The following is a 23,812-nucleotide window of genomic DNA, read 5'->3' as shown; positions in this document are numbered from 1 at the left end:
TCTGTATCATCTCCTCTTATAAAGCCAAGACCTAACCTGTTTCATGAAATAAACCGGAAAGCAGTAAAGCAGTTTACAGACTTGTTTCTATGACATCAACAGCAGCTTTAAATAAACAAACAATACCAGTTCATGTCAAACCAACAATAAAATCCAGCAAAACAAGTGATGCATGTAGGAAAAATGCCAACCTGGAGGGATAATGTGAACTGGAATGTTTAAAAGTGAAATTCAAATAAAACAAACTGTACACCAAAATCAACTGAAAATGCATGCTTTTAAATGTTTTATTAGATTACATTTTCCACCACTTATATGCAAAGGGCTGTACAACATGTTTGTTAAGATAAGTCAAAACACAAACATCATTTGGGCATTTATTCCATAAGTATAGAGACAAGTACTGCTAATTCTGAGGGAAAAATTCAATGCTAATATGGAATGCAATCCTTCTGTATACTAACATTATGAATAAAAAAGGAACACAATAAAAGCTTTGCCTTTCGTGAAATACACTTCAAAACGTGTTAAATGCAGAAAATGCAACATAGAAAAAAAAAATTAAACCTGCTCTAATCCCTCAGAGTAATTTAACAAGTAAATTATATAATCCCAAAATCAGTCAGAGTCACTGTCTTTGTCACTGTCTGCCTCCATTACATCGACACTGAACTTGTACTCCTGGTCACAACCCATGTAAGCGTCACTCATGAAATACAGGGTATAATTATGGACTCCGATAGCTGGGGCGACAAAGTCCAGTTTCACCTAGTGAAGAGAATAGAGAGGACTCGTTCATAAATAGCAAACAAAGAATATTTGTAAAATACTTGTATAAACTGATGTTTTACTATAGTATTTTTTAATTCAATTTCATTTGTATAGCGCTTTTAACAATGAAGACGGTCTCAAAGCAGCTTTACACAGGTAATGCGGTAATATTTATATTGTATTTATGAGGTAAAATAAATGGATACCTGCTACATGTAATTATTTATATATATACACACACACACACACACACACACACACACACACACACACACACCCACACACACACACACAAACACACACCATTTTGGTATATCTTTTCAAGGGACGATACTATAGAAATGAAACCTGGATATATTTTAGTCATGTGCAGCTATAGCACATGTCATGTGTATAGCAGTACTGATTTACTGTCCTCTATAAACAACTCAACATACAGCCATTAGTGTCTAAATAGCTCTCAACAAAAGTGAGCACACCCTAAGTGTAACAGCTGTACATCATTTAACCATGCAAAGTCACATGTCCAATTCATCATGTTCATGTTTTAAAAGATACACATTTGTGTATCTTGAATTAAATTAAAATTTGGTGCTTTGAATACAATTCTCTTATACTGTCCACTGGATGTTCAACATAGAACCTCATGGCAAAGACTGTGAGGATTTGAGAATATAAATTGTTGCTCTCCACGAAGATGGCCTAGACAATTAGATGATCAGTACCACCCTGAAACTAAGTTATAGTACAGTGGCCAGGGTCATACAGAGGTTTTTTTCAAGACTGTTTCCACTCGGACCTTGCAAGGGTTCATCAAAGAAGTTGAGTATTATGCTGTGTGTCAGGTGCAGAAACTGGTTTCAAAAAACAGACTCATGAGTGCTGCTAGCATTGCTTTAGAGGTTGCAGAAGCAGAAAAAGTCAGTTTTTAGACCACATGCCACACACTGTGGGTAGGTTTGCATGGCTGTTGTCCCAAAAGGAAGCCTTTTCTGAAGCTGGCTCACAAGAAACTCTGCAAACAGTTTGCTGAAAACAACCTGTCCAAGAGCATGAATTACTGGAGCCATGTTCTTTGGTCTGATGATAGGAAGACAAGAGAAAATTGTTCAGCTCAGATGGTGTCTTGCATGTGTGGTGACACACTGGTGAGGAGTACCAATAAAATTGTGTCTTGCCCACAGTCAAGCATGGTGGTTCTAGCATCGTGGTCTGGGGCTGCATGTGTGCTGCTGGTACTGGGAGCTGCGGTTCATTAAGGAAAACATGGATTCTAACATGTACTGTAACATTCTGAAGCAGAACGTGACGCCCTCAATTCAGAAACTGCAACAAACAGCAGTTTTCCAACATAATAATGACCTCAAACATGCCACCAAGATGACAACTGCCTTGCTGAGGAAGCTGAAGGTGATGGAGTGGCCAAGTATGTCTTCAAACCTGAAAACCATTGAGAAACTGTGGGTCATACTCAAGCAGAAGGTGAAGAAGCACCATGAGTCTAACATCTGGCAGCTTTGTGATGTCATAGAAGAAGATCTCAGCAACCTGTGTAGTTGTCAAGCAGTGCTAGATAACAATGGTGTTTACACAAAATATTGACACATTCACTTAGGGTGTACTTACACCATTGTCAAAATAACTGGAAACAAAAGTATGTTAAGTTATTTTTAGAGAACAGTAAATCTGTACTGGTATACAAGCTGCACATTGACTACTATAATATATATATCCAAGTTTCATTTCTATAGTATTGTCCCTTCAGAAGATAAAATGGTTGCTAAAATGTGGAGCTACACAATGTAACTCTTGTGAGATATTGTGTACACACACACACACACACACACACACACACACACACACACACACACACACACACACACACACACACACAACTAAATCCTTTTACAATGTGAATTTTTTTTTTACAGATAATTAAAAACCCGTTGAAGGCAATTGCCAGCAAAATTCATGTTACTATGTACACTCGAAAATACAACATGCATGTACATAAAAAATAAAGTTTTATGGAGAATTTTTTTTCTTGAATCTCTTTTGTAATCCTCAATCTGATCTACACAATGACCTCCTTATTTGGTTGGTTAGATATAATCCATGGGCAGGTATTATGCTAATTGTGAATTATCTTAAATAACTGCACTGTAATGACTGGAATTCATTAACGTGCACACAACTGTCAAAACTGAGATTAATGAAGCTTTATATAAACGTTCATTTTACGTAAAAAATGACTCAGATTTTACTCAAATTTACAAAAGTTTAATGAATGTATAAAGAGTAACAAAACAACCTTGGCTTTTTGTTGCAGAGTCAGTCTCTTGATGGAGATAAGACTGTTCGATTTGGGGTCTCCAATCACAACCCACCAACCCTCTTCACGTTTCTGTGAAAGGGGAAAAACCAACAAAGAAACAAAAACACACAAACAACATGGTCATTAAACATATTTTAAATTATTTTTCAGGATATATATGTAGTAAGTAATCAAGTACAAGTCCTATATTTCAAGTAAAGAACACCCAGGCAAAGGAAATTTTTTTCTTTGGATAAGATATGTTAATGTTAATTTGAAAGTTTAACTGCAAGACGTTGACTAACCCAGCCATTAGGGGGGCACAAGCCAGTGTACTCTTAGTGCCGGTCCCAAGCCCGGGTAAATGGGGAGGGTTGCGTTAGGAAGGGCATCCAGCGTAAAACATGTGCCAAATCAAATATGCGGATCACAAATGAGAATTTCATACCGGATCGGTCGAGGCCCGGGTTAACAACGACCGCCACAGGTATCGTTAGCCGACAGGGTACCGGTGGAAATTGGGCTACTGTTGGCCGAAGGAGGAGAAGGAGAGGAGGAAGGCGTCTACAGAGACGGCAGGAAAAGGAGCAGTGTAGGAGAGTAGAGGTTCGGGTTGGTACTTTAAATGTTGGTACTATGACGGGTAAAGGGAGAGAGATAGCTGATATGATGGAGAGGAGAAAGGTAGATGTGTTGTGTGTTCAGGAGACCAAGTGGAAAGGGAGTAAGGCCAGGAACATTGGAGGTGGGTTTAAACTGTTTTACCATGGTGTGGATGGGAAGAGAAATGGTGTAGGGGTGATTCTGAAAGAAGCATACAGTAAGAGTGTAGTTGAGGTGAAGAGAGTTTCTGATAGGGTGATGATCGTGAAGGTGGAAGTTGAAGGGATGATGATAAATGTCATCAGTGCCTATGCTCCACAAGTTGGCTGTGAGATGGAGGAGAAAGAAAGATTCTGGAGTGAATTAGATGAAGTGGTAGATGGTGTACCTAGGAAAGAACGATTGGTGATTGGGGCAGACTTTAATGGGCATGTAGGTGAAGGGAACAGAGGTGATGAGGAGGTGATGGGTAGGTATGGTTTTAAGGAGAGGAATGTGGAAGGGCAGATGGTGGTAGATTTTGCTAAAAGGATGGAAATGGCAGTGGTGAACACGTATTTTAAGAAGAAGGAGGATCATAGGGTGACGTATAAGAGTGGAGGAAGGTGCACACAGGTGGATTATCTTCTGTGTAGGAGATGCAACCTGAAGGAGATTGGAGACTGTAAGGTGTTGGCGGGGGACAGTGTAGCTAGACAGCATCGGATGGTGGTCTGTAGGATGGTTTTGGAGGCGAAGAAGAAGAGGAGGAAAGTAAGGTTTGAAAGAAGAATAAGATGGTGGAAACTGAAGGAGGAAGAGTGTAGTGTGAGGTTCAGGGAAGAGGTCAGACAGGGGCTTGGTGGTGGTGAAGAGGTGCCGGATGATTGGGCAACTACTGCAGGAGTGATGAGGGAGGCAGCTAGAAAAGTACTTGGTGTGACATCTGGAAATAGAAAGCAAGACAAGGAGACGTGGTGGTGGAATGAGGAAGTGCAGGAGAGCATTAGGGGAAAGAGGTTGGCAAAACAGAAGTGGGATCGACAGAGTGATGAGAAGAGTAGGCAGGAGTACAAGGAGATGCGGCAGCAGGTTAAAAGGGATGTGGCGAAAGCCAAGGAAAAGGCATATGAGGAGCTGTATAAGAGGTTGGACACTAAGGAAGGAGAAAAGGATTTATACCGATTGGTCAGGCAGAGGGACCGAGCTGGGAAGGATGTACTGCAAGTTAGAGCAATAAAGGATGGAGAGGGAAATGTGTTGACTAGTGAGGAGAGTGTGTTGAGAAGATGGAGGGAGTATTTTGAGCAGCTGATGAATGAGGAAAATCAGAGAGAGAGAAGGTTGGAGGATGTGGAGTTGGTGAAGCAGGATGTAGATAGGATTAGTAAGGAGGAAGTGAGAGCAGCGATTAAGAGGATGAAGAATGGAAAGTCGGTTGGACCAGATGACATACCGGTAGAAGCGTTTAGATGTTTAGGAGAGATGGCAGTGGAGTTTTTAACCAGATTGTTTAACAGGATTCTGGAAGGGGAGAGGATGCCTGAGGAATGGAGAAGGAGTGTGCTGGTACCGATCTTTAAGCATAAGGGAGATGTGCAGACCTGCAGTAATTACAGGGGAATTAAGTTGATCAGTCACACCATGAAGTTATGGGAAAGAGTAGTGGAAGCCAGGCTGAGAGAAGAGGTGACCATCTGTGAGCAACAGTATGGTTTCATGCCGAGGAAGAGCACCACAGATGCCTTATTTGCTTTGAGGATGTTGATGGAGAAGTATAGAGAAGGACAGAAGGAGCTGCATTGTGTATTTGTGGATTTAGAGAAAGCGTACGACAGGGTGCCGAGAGAGGAGTTGTGGTATTGTATGAGGAAGTCAGGTGTGTCAGAGAAGTATGTGAGGGTGGTGCAGGACATGTATGAGGACAGTGTGACGGCAGTAAAGTGTGCAGTAGGTACGACAGACTGGTTCAGGGTGAAGGTTGGACTGCATCAAGGATCGGCCCTGAGCCCTTTCCTGTTTGCAGTGGTGATGGACAGGTTGACGGACGAGGTCAGACAGGAGTCTCCCTGGACTATGATGTTTGCAGATGATATTGTGATTTGTGGTGAGAGTAGAGAGCAGGTTGAGAAGAGCCTGGAGAGGTGGAGATATGCGCTGGAGAGAAGGGGAATGAAAGTCAGTAGGAGTAAGACAGAGTACATGTGTGTGAATGAGAGAGAGGGCAGTGGAGTGATGCGGTTGCAGGGAGAAGAGGTGGAGAAGGTGGAGGAGTTCAGGTACCTGGGGTCAACAGTGCAAAGTAATGGAGAGTGTGTTAGGGAAGTAAAGAAAAGAGTGCAGGCAGGGTGGAGTGGGTGGAGAAGAGTGACAGGAGTGATTTGTGATAGAAGAGTATCTGCAAGAATGAAAGGGAAAGTTTATAGGACTGTGGTGAGACCTGCGATGTTGTATGGATTAGAGACAGTGGCATTGAGTAAAAAACAGGAGGTGGAGCTGGAGGTAGCAGAGCTGAAGATGTTGAGGTTTTCGTTGGGAGTGACGAGGATGGACAAGATTAGAAATGAGTTTATTAGAGGGACAGCACATGTAGGATGTTTTGGTGACAAGGTGAGGGAGGCGAGATTGAGATGGTTTGGACATGTGCAGAGAAGGGACATGAATTATATTGGTAGAAAAATGCTGAAGATGGAGCCACCAGGTAGGAGGAAAAGAGGAAGGCCAAGGAGGAGGTTCATGGATGTGGTGAGGGAAGACATGCAGGTAGTTGGTGTAAAAGAGGCAGATATAGAGGACAGGGTGGTATGGAGACGTATGATCCGCTGTGGCGACCCCTAATGGGAGCAGCCGAAAGAAGAAGAAGAAGAAGAAGAACTGCAAGACGTTGACTGTCTCTTTGCACAGACTGGAAGATTTAAAAAATGAATGCCTTTTTTTTTTTTTTTTTTATTACAGATAAGTCAATTGTCCTAATAATGAGTTAACAGAGCACACCAGCACCTGTATTTAAGACTCAGGGTATTTTTGCCCTTGAATTATCTTTCTATATTTTTGCCTACCGACTTGACACAATCAAAAAAAAAAAAATTCAGTATAATCTAATAAAGTATATATAGTTATTATTAATGTGTCTGTGATTCTCAGTCATCCAGGTGTGGTTATGCACCAGGAAAGCCAACCCCCCCCCCCAAAAGATTTTACTAACCTGTGGAAACAGCGGTGCAATCACAGGTCCTGTAACTTCTTCCTCTCTCTCTAACTGCACCTGAACAATAACTGGACTGCCACTTTAAAAACAGAAAAATTGATTTATATTATTAAAGCATAGTGCTTTAAAAAAAATAATAAAACGGTCAGTGGCATTTTTATATTACATTTTTATATGCATGAAACAAAATTACAACCAAAGTTATCAAGAGTACCGAATGTAAAATAACCCAGTCGCCGTTAATAATTTTAAATTTCCCACCGGATTTGTATTGAAAAGTAACCTACTTCTTAAAATTTTTCTGGTTTCTCGCAGACTATGTGCTTTTTTTTATATTACATCTTTTTTTTAAACATTTTAACCACTTAACATAAACATAGACAAACAAACCAAGCCCAACTTTGACAATGCTAATGAGATGAAAAAAACAACAACCTAAAACATACATGTGCATTATAACATACCAAAACTCTAAATATTGCTTAGAGTGACATTGATAAAATCCAGGTATGGAGACCAAACTTGATGAAAAGCTTTAGTAGACATATGAGTAAGACAACTAAAAAATTTGAAGGGAATCACTTCCCTAACAAACTTGTGCCATCATCTCAAAGATGGGGGTTTGTCATTGATCCACGTTAACAATATATTTTTTCTGGCAGCAAAAGCTAGAATATCAAATAGACTACTAGTAAATTTTTTCCGTGCGTGTCCGATTGGAAGACCCAAAATCAAAGATAAATGGTCCGTCTTCAGCTGAATAACTTTGGTCCTATTGCAAATACAGATCTTATTTGCATGACTCCAGATCAGTTCCCATTCCTCCTTTGTGACTTATAAGCTATTGGGTCTTCACTACTTCATATGGGCAAGGGGCAGTGAGAGGGGAAGGAAAAAAAAAATAAATAAAAAATTGTATCCCTAATTAAATTTTTTTTTTTTTCAATAAATGTAATATTTTATAACCAAAACTTCAAAAGACATTTAAAAACCTTCATTAAACAAATTGCCAAGTCTGTATATCCCATAAGTTTTACCAATATCTTAAAAAACGAAGCAAAAACTGTTTAGTTATTCTTCCGCTTATTCCAAAAAACTAAAGCCATCCGTTCAATTCCTTTATTCGGCAATAAGATGGGTATCATTTGTAGTGGATAAAGAAGCCTAGGCATTATTTTCCTCTTAACTACAGCAATTCGCCGAAGCCAGGAAAGGGGACGCTCTGACCATCTAATTAGATCATTAAGAATTTTTTCCCCAACAATGGGATAAAATGAACTTTGACAATTGACAGATCATGGGGTAATATTAGTTCCCAAATATGTAAAACCAGATTCCGAAACCTTTACTGGAAAGGAACACTTTAATAACACGGGTGTCTTAAATGTAAAGCAACAGATTTGCGAAATTTATTTTGAACCCTGAGAAATTCCTAAATGAATTAATAATATCTACTAAACTTGGTACCGAAGATTCAGAATTCTAAAAATAAAGCAGGATATTTTCGGCATAAAGGGAAATTTTATGCTTTTTAGCTAGAGCAAAAAGCAACAGGGAAAGGGGACAACCCTGTCTAGTCAACAAAACAGAAAAATTATCCTACCTGTTACCGTTAGTAACAACGGCTGCAAGTGGCCAAAGTAAAGGCGGCAAACCCATTGAATAAAGTTATGACCAAGGCCAAACCTTTCTAGACTGTAAAATAAAAAAGGCCACTCCACACGGTCAAAGGCCTTCTCCGCATCCAAAGATAAGAGTGTCAATATTGCCATTATGAGAAAGCTCAAGGACATTAAGCAGCCGTCTTATATTGTTACTAGAACCTCTACCCTCAATGAAGCCTGTTTGGTTTCATCATCAATAGTTTGGGGAATTTTTTTCCAATCGCAATGCGAGGATTTTGGAGAGCAGCTTTAAATCTACGTTCAGCAAAGAAATCAGTCTTGTAGGACCCACAATTCTCCAAATCTTCTTTTTTTTAACACAAGACAGATATTGGCCTCTCTAAGTAACTGAGGTAGCTTATTTATCATAAAAGGATGGTCGTACATAGCTAACAAGGGATCTATTAACAAATGCTCAAAATCTTTATACACTTGGCAATCTAGGCCATCTGGAACTGTAGATTTAACGGATTGTAACCTACTTAAGGCCACTAGAGCTTCTTCCTTTGAAATGGGGGCATTGAAGACCATTCTTTGTTCATCAGATATACTAGGAAGCGTTAAGCAGTCAAAAAAACTTTTCATAGCAGTATCTTATTGTGGAGAATATTCAGAAGGATATAAATCAGTAAAATTGCTTACATGCAGAATTTATAACCCCAGAATTAAATGATAGTTCTGCCGTAGAATCCCCAATAGAGGTAATGAATCGTGAACTAAATGTATTCTTTAATAAGTAAGATAAATATTTATTAGGTTTATCACCTTGTTCATTCAATCTTTGCTTTGGAAATATTATTTTAATGTTGGGCTACTGTGAGAAAGATTCCAAGGAGGCATGCATTACACTCAGTTAACAGAAGAAGGATCATTTACATGATCTTCGGTAGCTATTTTGAGTTCTAGGCGTGTCTACTGGTTTCTGTTTTTTTTTTTTGGGATATAATAAGATATAACTAGTCCTCTAATGTGGGCTTTACAACTCTCCCATAACAAGTATGAATCATCGATTGATTCTGATTTAATTGACCAAAAAATCTTGAATTCAGAATTAAAATATGAAAGAAACTCCAGTGCCTGAGTAGATAACTAACGTCCAGTGTTACCACAGCATGATCAGAAACAACAGTATTGCTAATGGTACATATAGATACATATTGCAGAATTGCAATAGGGACACAAAAAAAAATCAATCCTAATATATGGCTTATGAGGAGGAGTTAAATGTAAATTCTGTTCGCAATGGATTGAGTACGCCAGACATCCGCATGGAACAGAACGCGAGACATTAACATAGCCTAGTTATTCATACAGAGCAGACAATGTTTTATATTGCTTAGAGAGAGGGCAATATAATAAGTCTATATAATAAAGGATTCATCAAACATTTTAAATCCCCCTCATAATCACTGTGAAAAACGCAATATCTAACAAATCCGAAAAAGCCTTAGTGAGAAGCTAAAGTTTGGCAGAGACTATATATTTAAAACTTTCCATTCAAAAACCCCCTAAGAATAACATAACAGCCTCACCTATCCTTAACACTATTAGGAGTCCTAAAGTGTACACTTCTATTCACAAGGATAACTACCCCTCTACAACTTGTCATAAAGGAAGAAAAATAGATATGAACAATCCACTTATGTCTAAGATTAGAAAGCTCCAGGTCATTCAAATGGGTCTCCTGCAACAAGGCCAAATCAACCTGCCATTTACTTAGCCAATCAAAGACCTTCCAGATTTGACCATGCAAACCCCTTACATTCCCATTTAACAACTCTTTAATTTTATTAACTATAATACATTTTAATGTAATAAAGGCATAGAAAGGTGAATAAAAATAAACTATCGTAATTTCCGGACTATAAAGCGCACCCATATATAAGCCGCACCCACTGAATTTGACAAATATTTTTATTTTGAACATAAATAAGCCGCACCTGTCTATAAGCCGCAATGTCTACACTGAAACTAATGAACTTTACACAGGCTTTAACGAAAGACAGTGTATGTTACACTGTGTAACAGGTGAAATATGTTGTGGCTCCTTTAAGAGCAAAGCGGCATTTTGGGAATAGCCTGCCGCCGCATTTTTCCGGTGTTACTGCATGTGTGCAAGACCGAGGAATATGTCCTTATTATTTATCTATAAGTTTGTTGCCAAGAAAAATAAAAAAGCACGAGTTTTGGAAACCTGTCTGTGCTTATATAATTTCTGTTGCAACTGGAGTTAGTGAGTGGGCATCAGGTCAAATGTCAGAGGAACCTCATCCATATTTATGATGTTTTGAGGTCTGATTCAGTGGGAGCGCGTCTGATTTAATATAAAGAGTTTCATTGGTTTAACTGAACCCGTTCGCAATTTCATTGGTCTAATGTTATGGGTCTCAGTTTTTTGGCTTTGAAGCTTGTGAAATCAGGAAAAACACATACAGTAAAAGAAACACACACACACACAGACACACACACAGACACACACACAGACACACACACAGACACACACACAGACACACACACAGACACACACACAGACACACACACAAAATATTAAATACAAAAAAAAAAAGAAAACATTTCTTGGTAGTGAACAAACAGTGGAACTCAGGAACCAAACATCTCTTCCGTTCAGAAATACAGCAGGTGTGTCATGGTGGGTTTACCAATCGTAGTTTAGCTGGGTATAACTGTGAATAACAGGCTCTGATCTCCTGCAAGCGATGTTTAACTAAATCAAAATTCCAGCGCATACGAAGCACAACACAGAGAAATCTTTATCTAAAGATTCAAAACGCAGTTCTCAAAATGCAGACTTCCATCCATAGACAACTTTCTACTTGCATCCAGAATCTTTGCTTAATTCCGAAGTTATGCATGCGTACCACCATCGGTCTGGGGCTCTCCTTGATACCTGGTTAATTTGGTCACTGACTCATTCCATGACAATGCTTGAGAACTGAAGCAATGAGTCATGATATCGGTTAATTCTTTTTGAATAACCCTGTATTGTACAGCCCAATGTACTTCGTTTTCTCATGACTGTAGCGGGCTATTTAAAAATAGCACTAGCGTTCAGTGTAGTTAAAGTCAAAGCTCTGTAAAGACCCAAATGTGTGTGATGGTCAGGTCTTAAGAAAATTTGGGCAACATAGTGTATGCTCTTCAAAAGGACATCAACAATTCTGTACTACACTGTAAATGGAACTGAACAACCATACAACAACCTGATGCATTAGCATTACCTGAAGCTCAAAGTTTTGTGGATCAATGCAAAACCCATCAAAGGAAGAATAATAATATTTAGATTGCACTTACCTCTTGATGTTCTCTTTGTCGACCACTTCATAGGAGAGCTCAATGTTTGGGTAACGATTACAAAAACGTGCCACATCAGCCATTTGAATATCTGACAACTGTAGGAGACTAATGCGATCCTCATCCTCCATCTCCATGATGTCAAAGATGCTTTCTACACCCTATATATGCACAAAAATTGGCAATGAAACCAGATTTCCCAAAATGTTCGGAATAAAATATAAATCTCCCACCTAAATCTCACCTTTTCTGTACTGCGTTTGATGTGCTCTGCTGTAAAGTGTGGCAGCTGCTTCAGATAAGAGTCCTTAGACCACATGGCCTGTGTCACCATCTGAGCTAGCTCCATTGCAGCCAGTGCTGGACTCAACCAGCCATTGCTGGATAGCACATCCACACATGCCTGAATGAGACGCACTGCCTATACAGAAGTAAACATGCAAAATCATAATTAACACAATACTTATAGCAGGCGGCTATGCTTGCCTGCTGCATAAAATGTCAAATATTTTAAAAACTTTGTCGTATCGCAATAGTCATTGTAAGATCAAATCACAAGTGGAAGCATCATAACTCTGAGACTACCTGTGCGTGTGTGCAAGTGATAGAAAAATTTGTGTATAGTTTATACATTTTGCAAGTAACCCAAAAAATGTATTAATCATTTATCCTTATCTGACCATTTAATTTATGCAACCATTTAATTCCAAGTTTTACAATAGCCTCAACTCATTTTAACAGTTCTGAAAAGGCTGTCATCAGGATTGGATATTATTTTGCTTACCTTGCTAAGAATCTCTTCAGTGTCAGACTGAAGCTCAGCACTTAGTTGCATACGAGACAAATGGGCCTGTAAGAGCAAGTTGGTCTTCACATGGGGATCATTAAACTTTGGGTTGTTCAGTTTGTGAGGCACCTTCTGGGCTAGCTATACAAAATAAAATACAAAATATTAAACACTGAAGTCAATCGGTTCTTATAAAATGTTTGAGGGTGTGCATTTAACTGACCTGATGTAGCAGGGTGTCTTCATGGTGTCGGATTGGTATGTTCTTGTACTCCGCAGCATTGGAGATAATCTCAATCAGACCACGGATTTTTGTTTTAGCATTTAGAGACATGCTGAATAGCTCTGTAGAGACAATGAGAATTTCTGAATATTTAAAAAATAAAAAATATATCTAAAAATTTTTACATTGAGCAGTTTTTTTGTTTTGTTTGTTTTTAATAAACTGTTAAACAGCACACCCGTACTGAATGAGAATTTCTGAATATTTTTGAAAAAAAAAACAACCCAGAAAAAGCCCTGCAGTTTTATATTGTGACAGTGCTTTTAAAAAAACCTTTGTTTTTGTGTGTTTCAGTGTTTAGCAAATGCAAAAAGAGAGGGGAAACACCCACAAAGGATCTATACATAAGAAATGTACAAGCAAGGGTACTGTCTTCTAAATAGTTATCTCACCAATGGTGGTATAGTTAATGTAGTAGTAAGCTGCAATCATGCCCAGATTGAGAGGGGCGACATCCATCTCATCCTCAATGCTGATGCACTTGGACTGCTCCAGATCCTGCAGTGTGTTCTCTACCAATTCTGACAGGTGGTCCGACAGATGCCGATGAGACATACCTGCCATGCGTAGGGCAGCCAAAAATCAATAAAGGATGTCATTTTTGACATGACAGGTCCATTAAAAAATCTTGGGAAAACACAACACAATCTTACCCTGAAGATTATAGTAGTTGGGGTTTTGGGTCATTCTGCGGTAAAGGAAAGTCCAAGTTAGATAGTCCACCGCATCCTGCTTGTTCTCCACTGTCTTTGTGACTATCTCAGCATTGAAGTGGTCATGAAGACGATGGTCCAAATGAGATTCAACTGGCAAAGGCTCATAAAGGAACTTCTTAAAGAAGTCCTTAGACACAAAAAGAAAGTTTGTGAATATTATGTAGAAACAAAGGGGGAAAAAAGTTTTATAATTTGAAACTTCTGCTATACCTTTTTAGAGCCCTGGCACATAATGACACAGCAGCCCTCATCATCCTGTAGAGGACGATTAGCCTTACCCACCATTTGCAGCACATCGTAGATTGGGTAATCCACATAACTATGAAAACAAAATACATTTCATAAAGTCTTAAATAAATTTGATGCAAAAATCAAATTCACAATGAACTAAATATTACTAAATATAATATTAAACATTGTGATACATGATTTAAACAGTACTAAAAAAAAAATGTAATTTAGTAAATACATACGCATGAATTTTCCCGTTGTAGTACTGTGTGTCCATGACGATGACCAAGTGAGCAGAGATGTTTGTTCCCCAGCAAAGACTACGAGAGGCAACCACAACTTGAATGGCACCTATTACAGAAGAAAACATGAAGGAAGGGGGAAAAAACAAAATAAAACAACAATCAATAGGTTTTTTGAAAAAAAAAAAAAACATGACCAATGTAATATGCATTGTTCAAACACTCGATCACTTTATTGATTAAATGTGCTCCAAAGTCAGCAATGTCTTCAATTACTGAAATTAATGTCTCTTTATCCATTAATAAAAATAAGTCTTGCGAAAAAAAAAAAAAAAAAAAAAAAGCGAAATAAGATCAAGTCTTTCTTATATGTTATTAAAAGTCAATAGTGTTGAGGTGTAGTGCCTTCATACCAGAGTTGAAGAGCTGTTCAACGGTCCTGCGTTCAGTCACCGAGAGCCCTTCATGGAGATAACCCACACCATTAGAGAGGGTCTCTTTTAGTGCACCATCAGACAGCTTTTCCAGGAATGGAGCCAAGTCTTTCTCAGAGCAGTGTAGGAACCTACAGATCAGTAACATTCATCAGAGCTGAGGAGTGGAGATGTTCTATGTGTATTGATAAACCAAAAAATCCAAAGCTCCGAACATATGAGCAAAGAGATAGCTTGGCCACAACACCTTTGTGGAACTACATCAGCAGCACAGAAGGTTAATATGTCAATGGCAGTCAGGCGAGTCTGCTTCCGAGAAGGCACAAACACCAAAGACGGTTTGGATGGAGAATGCTTCATGATGGTGTGGTACACAGGTTTAGCCATAGACAGTAGCCGAGTTTGTGTGTGACTAATATTGAAACCCTGGGGAGAGAGAGAGATTAGAGATAAAATTTCTCATGAGCAATTTTTGAAGGACACAAATAATACAGTAAATTTGTACTTATAAAGACACAGTGTCCCCACAGGGAAAAACTTTGCTTTTATCATTATTATTGTAGCATGGAGACTGCATCATTATGGCTATTTTAAACGTTTTTTTTCAGGTCCAATGACAAAGCAAATCAAGGAATTGAAAAAGGTTTCAAATTGTATTTAAAATTAATTAAGACACACTTAAGAACAGAATAAAAATTGATTATACAAAAAAATACAGTGGGGTCAGTTCGGACATAGCACAGTGCTCATTTAGTAAATGCACAGCTAAACAACATGTTAATAGTGGCCGTAAATGTTAAGTTAACATTATGTCAAGTCGTCCCAAATAAAACAATGCATGGGAAACGGCTTTGACGTGTTAGTTGCAGTGCACTATGCAACAAGCTATTGTAAACAAGCTAACGTTAACTAGATAAGCCATATTATAATTGCTAATATAGCAGATTCATGGAAAATTACATCAGTAATCAGCAATTTTTGCCGCAACTAATTTATGAATAAGTCTGCGGTTTTTTTTCTACTTACACAATTATTTAGCTATACATACATATTTTTCACAATAGAGTGTGCAATATTTTTTTTATAATTTTTTTTTGGGGGGGGGACAATCCTCGGATGAAGGGGGACATGTCCCCTCCAGGGATTTACGCCCATGGGGGTCTATGACCCATAGCCAGGGGGTCTGCAAAATAATTAAAAGCTCTGGGATTTCCCTGATGCTGAAAAAAAAAATCAAGGAATTCAGTCATAGAAATTAAATTTACTTCATAACACAGACTGTCAAAATAAGGCAAAATTCGATCAGATTGTGGATACAGACTAGTGTCTCAATATTACATCAAGGACACGTGCGAGACACTCATGGTGTTTCCAGTGTCTGCAATCTCACTATATGAACAAATGAAATTCATCTATAGATCTGCTGAAAGTCACTTATTTGGTATGAAAAATACCTAAGATCTGCTAAGCCTGTAGTCAAAACAGTGAAGAGATGGACCAGTGAGGCAAAATGCACTAAATGGAGTGTCTCTGAAGCTGGAACTGACAGTCTGGAAGAACTGACTGACACAGACATCTTGCATTAGTTTTTGTGAAGACGTGTGTGCGCCAACCAAATCCTTCTGCACATTCAGTAACAATAAGCCATGGTTCACAGCCAAACTTAAACAACCTCAACTAACAAGGAGGATGCCTAAAGAGCTAACAGGTCAGTTGATGATGCAGTCAACATGGGGCTGCACTACAATCTGCAACACCTTGACTGCTCAGGGACATATGCCCCGATTCTGTTTGTCGACTTCAGTTTAGCTTTTAATACAATAATTCGAAAAAATTCCCCCCGCCAAACTCCTAAAGCTCACCATAACCCTACCATCTGTCAGTGGATCACCAGCTTCCTGACAGGCAGGAAACAACAGGTGACACTGGGAGTAGTTACCTTCAGTATTTAGACAGTCAGCACTGGCGCTTCTCAGGGATGTTTCCTCTCCCCACTGCTATTCTCCCTCTATACTAAACAACTGCACATCCAGGGACCCAACTGTTAAACTGTTTAAATTTGCAGATGATACTACGCTTATTGGACTACCGAAATTTCCAGACTATTAAACGCACCCAAATATAAGCCGCACCCACTGAATTTTACAAAGATTTTTATTTTGAACATAAATAAGCCGCAGGTGTCTACATTGAAACTAATGAACTTTACACAGGCTTTAATGAAAGACAGTGTCTGTTACACGGCTTGTATCTAAACAGTAGCCTACCAAGAAAGTCATTGTTCACATTGTCCTTCCTTTCACAACAATTTCTCTCGAGAGTTTATCTTTTGACATCGTCGTGCGTTTAAAAATCACCATCAGTAAAGCTTTTCTCCCGATGCCGTGCAGCTCAGAACACAGGTGAAGTGCGTTTTTTCATGCCCAGTTGTTTTCAGCATGACGAATGATTCGCATTTCCTGTAGACAGTCCGAATGAGCGGCAGGTCAAACATCAGAGGAACCTCATCCATATTTATGATGTGGTGCGGCCCGATTCAGTGGGAGCGCGTCTGATTTAATATAAAGAGTTTCATTGGTTCACCTGAACCCGTTCCGCAATTTCATTGGTCTAATATTATGGGGCTCAGTTTTTTGGCTTAAGGCTTGTGAAACCTGGAAAAACCCAGGAAAAATCCATATATTAGCCGCTTCATTGTTTAAGCCGCGGGGTTCAAAACGTGGGAAAAAAAGTAGCGTCTTATAGTCTGGAAAATACAGTAATCCAAAATGGCAACAAGTCTACATATTAGCAGGAGGTGAAGTGGTGCTATGGTGCAGTCAGCACAACCTAGAGCTAAACACACTCAAAACTGTGGAGACTTTAGGAAACCGCCCTTAACACTACTCCCCCCTCACAATATCTGTGTCATCTGTGGAGACTTTTAAGTTTCTGGGAACTACCATTTTCCAAGACCTGAAATGGGAGTCCAACATAAACTCTATTCTCAAAAAGGCCCAGCAGAGGATGTACGTTCTATGCCAATTAAGGAAGCATGGTATGCTACAGGATCCGTTGATGAAGTCACTGAATGTCCTGTGCACATCCATCACCATCTGGCTTGGAGCAGCAACAAAACAGGAAAGGAACAGACTGCAGCAAACAGCTGAAAAAATAATTGGTGATCCCTTGCCCCCTCTACAGGACTTGTACCACATAAGAACCAAAAAAAAATGGGCAGGAAAAATCAAACCTTCACACTCTGAACACAACCTCTTAACTCCTCCCTTCTGGCAGGTGCTATAGAACACTGTTCACCAAAACTGGCAGATGCATGAACAGTTTCTTTCCCCAGGCAATCATTCTCATTAACAACAGAATTCAATTATATGCCCTGCTTCATTTTACAATTTATTTTCAAGTACTGCATCATCAGAACAGTCAGTCATCACCTCATTGCATAAGTTACACACACTATTGCTGCTGTAAATTGTACAAAAGTTGTAAAGCAAACTATTTGACATGACGCACAATACTGTTATGTGCACTACCATGCACTCTCAGACTTCATGTACATTACGGATCCGTAACATACTCTGTATTCATATTTAATAATTGTATTGTCTATAACAGGGGTGTCAAACTCAAATTCACAGTGGGCCAAAATTAAAAACTAGGATGAAGCCGCGGGCCAAACTCAATATTAATAAAAAAATTGACTGCAATTGTGCATGTTTTCCGTCTCTCCAGATGTGTAATGTTGAACCTTTTCATATGGAAACAAACTTTAGTTTTGCATAAACATTGAATATGGAACAACCAAAGTTTAATATTATAAACACATGAGAAATTTAATTTGAAATAAAACACACATCAGTGGTATTCGTTATTTAATATTATATTATGTCTCTCTCTAGCTATAGCCTTTCTAATTCCTTTATAATGCAAATCATTTTTCACAGGGCAACAACAAAACCAATAATAATAATAATTTCCTTTAATTAAAAAAAACCCATTAACAGTCCATGCCTTGGAGTAAGAAAAGTGCAAGACAACATTTATTCAAGCTCAATTTTTACACTCTGGTTCAAGCTAATGTGCATCAATGTCTGGGTATAGGCTCTGAGCTGAGGAAATCCTCAGGATGGAGTGAAGGTGTTCATCAGTGAGACTCCTGAGTGGTGTTTTGTTCATCTTCATTAAAAAGAACAGTTGCTCACATAGATATGTGCTGCCGAACATAGTGAGCGTTTGAGAAGCTTGGACACGGAGTTGGAGCAGTGTGTCAGGGAGAAAACATGGAAACTGTGCAGCACACACAGAGTCGTACTTTGACTTGAACATGTCACTAAACTGGAGTTCAATCAGCTTCATTTAAGGGTTGGTTGGTGCGCTTTCCACGTCAACCACAAACGGATTACTGAGTAGTTTAAATCTGCAATTCTGGGCTTTAAAGTCGGCAAATCGCCGGGTAAATTCAGCACTGAGTACGCAGAGTTTTTCAGCGGTCTCGACTGACACGCCAAAGCACTAACAAAGGATTCTGGGATTTGTAGTATTAGCGGTATATGTGCTGTATACTGGCAGGCAGCTCTAATACACATTTGATATGATGGCCTAATATATGGCCTGAGTTTGACACCCCTGGTCTATAATATCTGTACTGTCTTATATAGTCCAAGCTAAATGTATAATGTTATGTCTGTACTTTTGCGAGTCGCCAACAACTGGAAACAAATTCCTTGCGTGTCAACACACTTGGCCAATAAACCTGATTCTATACAAGCTGCACATTAACTACTCTAAAATAAATCCAAGTTTTATCTCTAAAGTATTGTCTCATGAGAAGATCTACTAAAATGGTTGCTGAAGATATCATTATAAAGCATACTAAAGTTGAAAATTCTAATAAGTCTAGTTCTCAACTCAATGTGTTGCAAGGGAGAGAATGAATGAATAAACACTAATAGAAGAATAAACAGCTTATGAAAGAATAATGGCTTAATGTTACATTCAGTAGGAACTCATTTTAATCTCTCATTTGCACATTTAACTGGCACATTATTCAAATCAAAATCAGTGTCCTGAGACCTGTACCTGAATGTGAAGCTCCAGCGGCACAGGCCTGACATTTGGATGGAAGTTGAACGTTGCTGTAGTGCTACAACCCAACCAGTGGGCCACATCCTTAGCATTGGACAGAGATGAGCTTAGTGCCACAATGCGGATAGGACGGTCGATCTGAGAGGAGATGTACCTCATTCTTGAGCAGATTACTTCAAGGACAGGCTAAAACCAAACAGCAGAAAAAAATTATTACAGTTATGTTTCACACCAAAATAAAGCACCACTTTTATAGCATCCATATTTGTCATTTATCAATAAGAATGATGCAGACACATCAAACCTAAAAAACACAACAGGCCTGTTCATGTAATGATCTTTACCCCATTCTCTCCACCAATGAGATGAGTCTCATCCACAATGAAGAGACTGACATTCTGGACATTCTTCCTCTGTTTCCACCGGCGGGACAAAATATCCCACTTCTCCGGGGTGCTGATGATGATGTCACCTTTTCCCAGTAGCTTGAGGTCAGTGCTGGTCTCTCCAGTGAGTATGACTACCTTCTTATTTAGAAGACCTTGAAACTTCTGGTGCCAATCCACAAATACCTACACATGCCAGCAGTAGAAAATGTTACTTTGTTTCTTCCTATTCTAGGGAAAATGTTACATACTTTATTAATCAATGTTTTGTAGTGTATACATTTGAATGACAATACACAAGCAGGATATTTAAATCACAGCATCTGATTATAGATAGCAACTTGGTTGCTATCCATAAACAATGTCATATTGGCATAATATCTAGCAGTGCTTATTGCAGGTTACATTACCAAAGCTGCCAACCATTGAGCATTTTACATAAAAGCTTCACAAATACAACATAGTAAGCTAGCTAGAGCTACTCGAAAATATGTCAAATGAGCAGTCTTTTTCTCTTTTGCCATGTTTTGCCAAATGAGCCAACTAACATGAATCTGGAATAATAAATACAGGAGTCCGGATAATACTAAAATCTTCGTGGTAATAATAGTTTTAAAAATTGCAAACTTTGCTGATTTTTTTTTTGTCTCCAATGTAACAGAACAAAAAACAATGGAATTTAGGTGGTCCACCACAGGGACTTCCCAATGACGTATTCTTAAATTTGAAAACAGTATCCTATTGTTGAAATAAACAAAATCTGGATGCTTGATCACCTTTCTTCACTGGCTAAATTTGGAAGCTAATACCTAAAAATACTCGCTTGCTTTAAAACTAGGATGATTGATTAGTCGACCCCAGTCATTGACTGTTCCAATACTATAACTTCTTGACTGTAACCAGGATACATTAACACCTGGAACAACTGTGCATTTATAAAGTTTCTGTACCTGTTCAGCCAGAGACTCCATGGGGGTAATGTAGACACAACGGCCCTCTGAGTTGTGCAGCAGCATCCTGAGAATTGCAAACTCTGCACAGATGGTCTTTCCACTCCCAGTAGGGGCTCCAACAAACACGTTATCATCACTGTTGTACACAGCATTAAACACTGAAAAGAAAAAGCAGAGAGTCACATGTACACTCACCATCCACCTTAATAGGCATACTTGTACATTTATTCAGTTATTCAACCAATCATGTATGAATTCATTGAAATACAAGGCTGTAGTTCACATCAACCACAAAAATAGGGAAACTATGATTTTTGTAACTTTAACTGTGACATTGTCCCTGGTTTAATGTTTTAAGCATGGTCAGATGCTTTTCTGCTTTCCACTGTTTGGTAAATGCTTATTTTGAGGTACTACAGCTCAGACCAATCATGTAATTAATTTCTAGTGAAACCACTTCCACTAATTTTTTATCTATATCCTACATTCCCTAGTGCAGGGGTCACCAACATCGCTTGCAGGTCTTTTCTAAAAATAGCCACTTACCAGTAAGCTGCATCTAATTTTTTTTGTTGCTATTCTTTTTTTTTTTTAAATCACACTTGCATTTGGTATAAAGTTATATAAATAAAGTTTTGCATATTGATATTTATTTGTTTCCTACCTTGTTAAATCATTGATAATTATTGTAAGAAATCATTAACATGATCAGTGTCTTCATATAGATGAATATCATTAATTATTAATAATAACAATTAAAGGTAAATTGAGAAAATTTGTGTGTGTATCGAACTGGTAGCCCTTCACATTGATCAGTACACCCAAGAAGTAGCTCAGTTTCAAAAAGTTGGTGGCCCCTGCCCTAGTGAATGTGTGCATTTCATTTTAAGCTGGTCGTTTCATTAGAGAAAACAAAAATAATTCCTGAAGATGAATATTCCTTCAGTTGTTTTAATTCTAGATGGAGTAGGGATTTAGCAGAAAAAACACTTCTTAATGGTGAACACACTCTTTATGACCAGAAGTGTACATATATTATGCACAAAGGGTAACTCAAGAAAATGTCAATGTATATGGTAAAACCATAAAGCACACTTTCAACAGTGATTGGATACCTTGGGTCTGAATAGGGTTGAAGAAAGGGAACATGTTTTGGTAGAGGCACTCAAAGGCAGCATTTCTAAGGGCAGTCACAGGAAGAGGCTGTAGATCCAGTAGCTCTGTTGGAGGTGGATATTTCTCTGGCAAGATTAGATGGCGGAAGGAAACTGGCAGCTGGGTCTCGCATGCTACGGAAACAAAAATGTAAACAAGATGTCTTCCTATTCACTCGTTCAATCAAAAATAAAGACTTTTTTAACTTACAAAGCCAACGGTCTGAAGCAACTCTGATGAAGTACTGTGGAGGCAGTGGCTCAAAGACTGGCACAAAAAATGTGACCAGGTGCTCATCCTGTGCATACTTGGCCTTGAGCAGGAAATATTCATGGTGTAGGATCACTTCACTGTCAACGTCTTCCACCAAGATCCAAAATGCCTCTGATGACCCATGTATCTGGAAAGTGTTAGATAGAAGTTAACTAGGCAGTGAAATTGTAATTATAAGTAAGACCTTAATATAATACTAAAAGCTGCAGTGTGGAAAGAGTGTAATCATAACCTTTGCTGACCAACTGACCTTTTCATCCCATTGGAAGTCTGGCGTGATTGTCAGCTCCACCTTTAGTGTCGAGCGGGTGATGGGTTGCAGATGCACTGCCAGGTCCAGTTTTGGGAACTGATGCACATACTTGTGTATTGTTTTTCCTATCTTGGGCATACGAATCAATTCACCTACAAAGGGCAGAGAAATGTTAAATGCAAACAAGTCAAGGGTAAAAGCAAAAAATCATTCTTGATCTGCCTTTAAGCTTCATGTATGTAGCACTAACCAACTTCATTGTGGTTGAGATCATACAAGCGTTCAAATGGAAAGCTTTTTTTCTCAATTTTCTTGATAACTTCTTCAGGAAGTTTGCGGAACTGTCGCAACGGAGACATAGACTGCCACCTGAGCAAAAGACATGCATGCAATGAAATTAAATTAAAATATTCAAACAATGCAATAAACCCAACCCATACAAAAAATTTATTAATAATACATTTCCAAATAAAAATACAAGAACCAATAAGTATAAATGACTTGCATCCTTTTGTCGATCATCTTGCAGAGGTTCATGGTCTTGTCAGTGAGCTGTGCCCAACCTCTGCTCAAAACAATCTCAAATATTGCCCGCATCAGCCGACCTGCACTCTAGAACCCAACAGAGCCAAATAAAATTATAGAATGCAGTAATGTCAAAAAAACCAAGAGCATTAAAATCCTATGGGGTGGTTTGCAATGTTAATAAAAAAAATTTTTAAACTTGCCTGGGTGACGTAGACCATGTCGGCCATTAGAGCAAAGCCCTCCAGTTTGAGCTGTGAGATGTAAGCCTGGAGCAACACATTTATCTAGCAAAGAAACAACACAGAATTTTAACACAGAATACATATCTAAAATAGATATGACTCTCACCACATAATCCACCATCCTCACCGCAAACCCACCTTAGCACTGGGCTCCTCAATACTCTCTTTTACTGGAATTGGCACTCTTTCCAGAAGCTTTTGGAGCTCAAGTTTTTCCTCCTGTCAGTCAAAAACAATCGGTTATATCCTATATAGAATCAAGGAATAATTTCTGTTTAGATCATCATGTTTGAATTGTGCTAAGATATTAATGAACTACAGCAGCAGACTTTGAGCACATGTACTTATTGTTACTTTACAGTGAAGTACCTTTTAAAATTGCCCCTTTTTTGTGAA

The 23,812-nt window shown here is 38.7% G+C and overlaps 1 protein-coding gene across 1 annotated transcript in view; it reads right to left on the bottom strand.

The window, feature by feature from the left end:
* Positions 1-273: 273 nt before the first annotated feature.
* snrnp200 (small nuclear ribonucleoprotein 200 (U5)) overlaps positions 274-23,812 on the bottom strand; it is a 43,507-nt gene continuing 19,968 nt past the window's right edge. Inside the window, exons 23-45 of the mRNA XM_083554335.1 lie at positions 23,555-23,635; positions 23,375-23,458; positions 23,152-23,258; positions 22,897-23,015; positions 22,644-22,798; positions 22,331-22,520; positions 22,081-22,254; positions 20,963-21,123; positions 19,971-20,198; positions 19,621-19,812; positions 14,792-14,970; positions 14,524-14,675; positions 14,111-14,219; positions 13,848-13,956; positions 13,575-13,764; positions 13,314-13,478; positions 12,862-12,983; positions 12,636-12,779; positions 12,096-12,272; positions 11,852-12,012; positions 6,873-6,954; positions 3,083-3,175; positions 274-768 (exon numbers count right to left, since the gene is read on the bottom strand). Of these exons, the coding sequence (XP_083410461.1) occupies positions 619-768; positions 3,083-3,175; positions 6,873-6,954; positions 11,852-12,012; positions 12,096-12,272; positions 12,636-12,779; positions 12,862-12,983; positions 13,314-13,478; positions 13,575-13,764; positions 13,848-13,956; positions 14,111-14,219; positions 14,524-14,675; positions 14,792-14,970; positions 19,621-19,812; positions 19,971-20,198; positions 20,963-21,123; positions 22,081-22,254; positions 22,331-22,520; positions 22,644-22,798; positions 22,897-23,015; positions 23,152-23,258; positions 23,375-23,458; positions 23,555-23,635 (3,324 nt within the window). The 3' untranslated portion in view covers positions 274-618. The remainder of the gene's footprint in view (positions 769-3,082; positions 3,176-6,872; positions 6,955-11,851; positions 12,013-12,095; positions 12,273-12,635; positions 12,780-12,861; positions 12,984-13,313; positions 13,479-13,574; positions 13,765-13,847; positions 13,957-14,110; positions 14,220-14,523; positions 14,676-14,791; positions 14,971-19,620; positions 19,813-19,970; positions 20,199-20,962; positions 21,124-22,080; positions 22,255-22,330; positions 22,521-22,643; positions 22,799-22,896; positions 23,016-23,151; positions 23,259-23,374; positions 23,459-23,554; positions 23,636-23,812) is intronic.

Source organism: Silurus aristotelis (assembly GCF_946808225.1).
Source record: "Silurus aristotelis genome assembly, chromosome: 11".
NCBI lineage: Eukaryota > Metazoa > Chordata > Actinopteri > Siluriformes > Siluridae > Silurus > Silurus aristotelis.
Note: the sequence above shows the minus strand (reverse complement) of the source record. Positions and strands in the feature narration are given on the sequence as shown.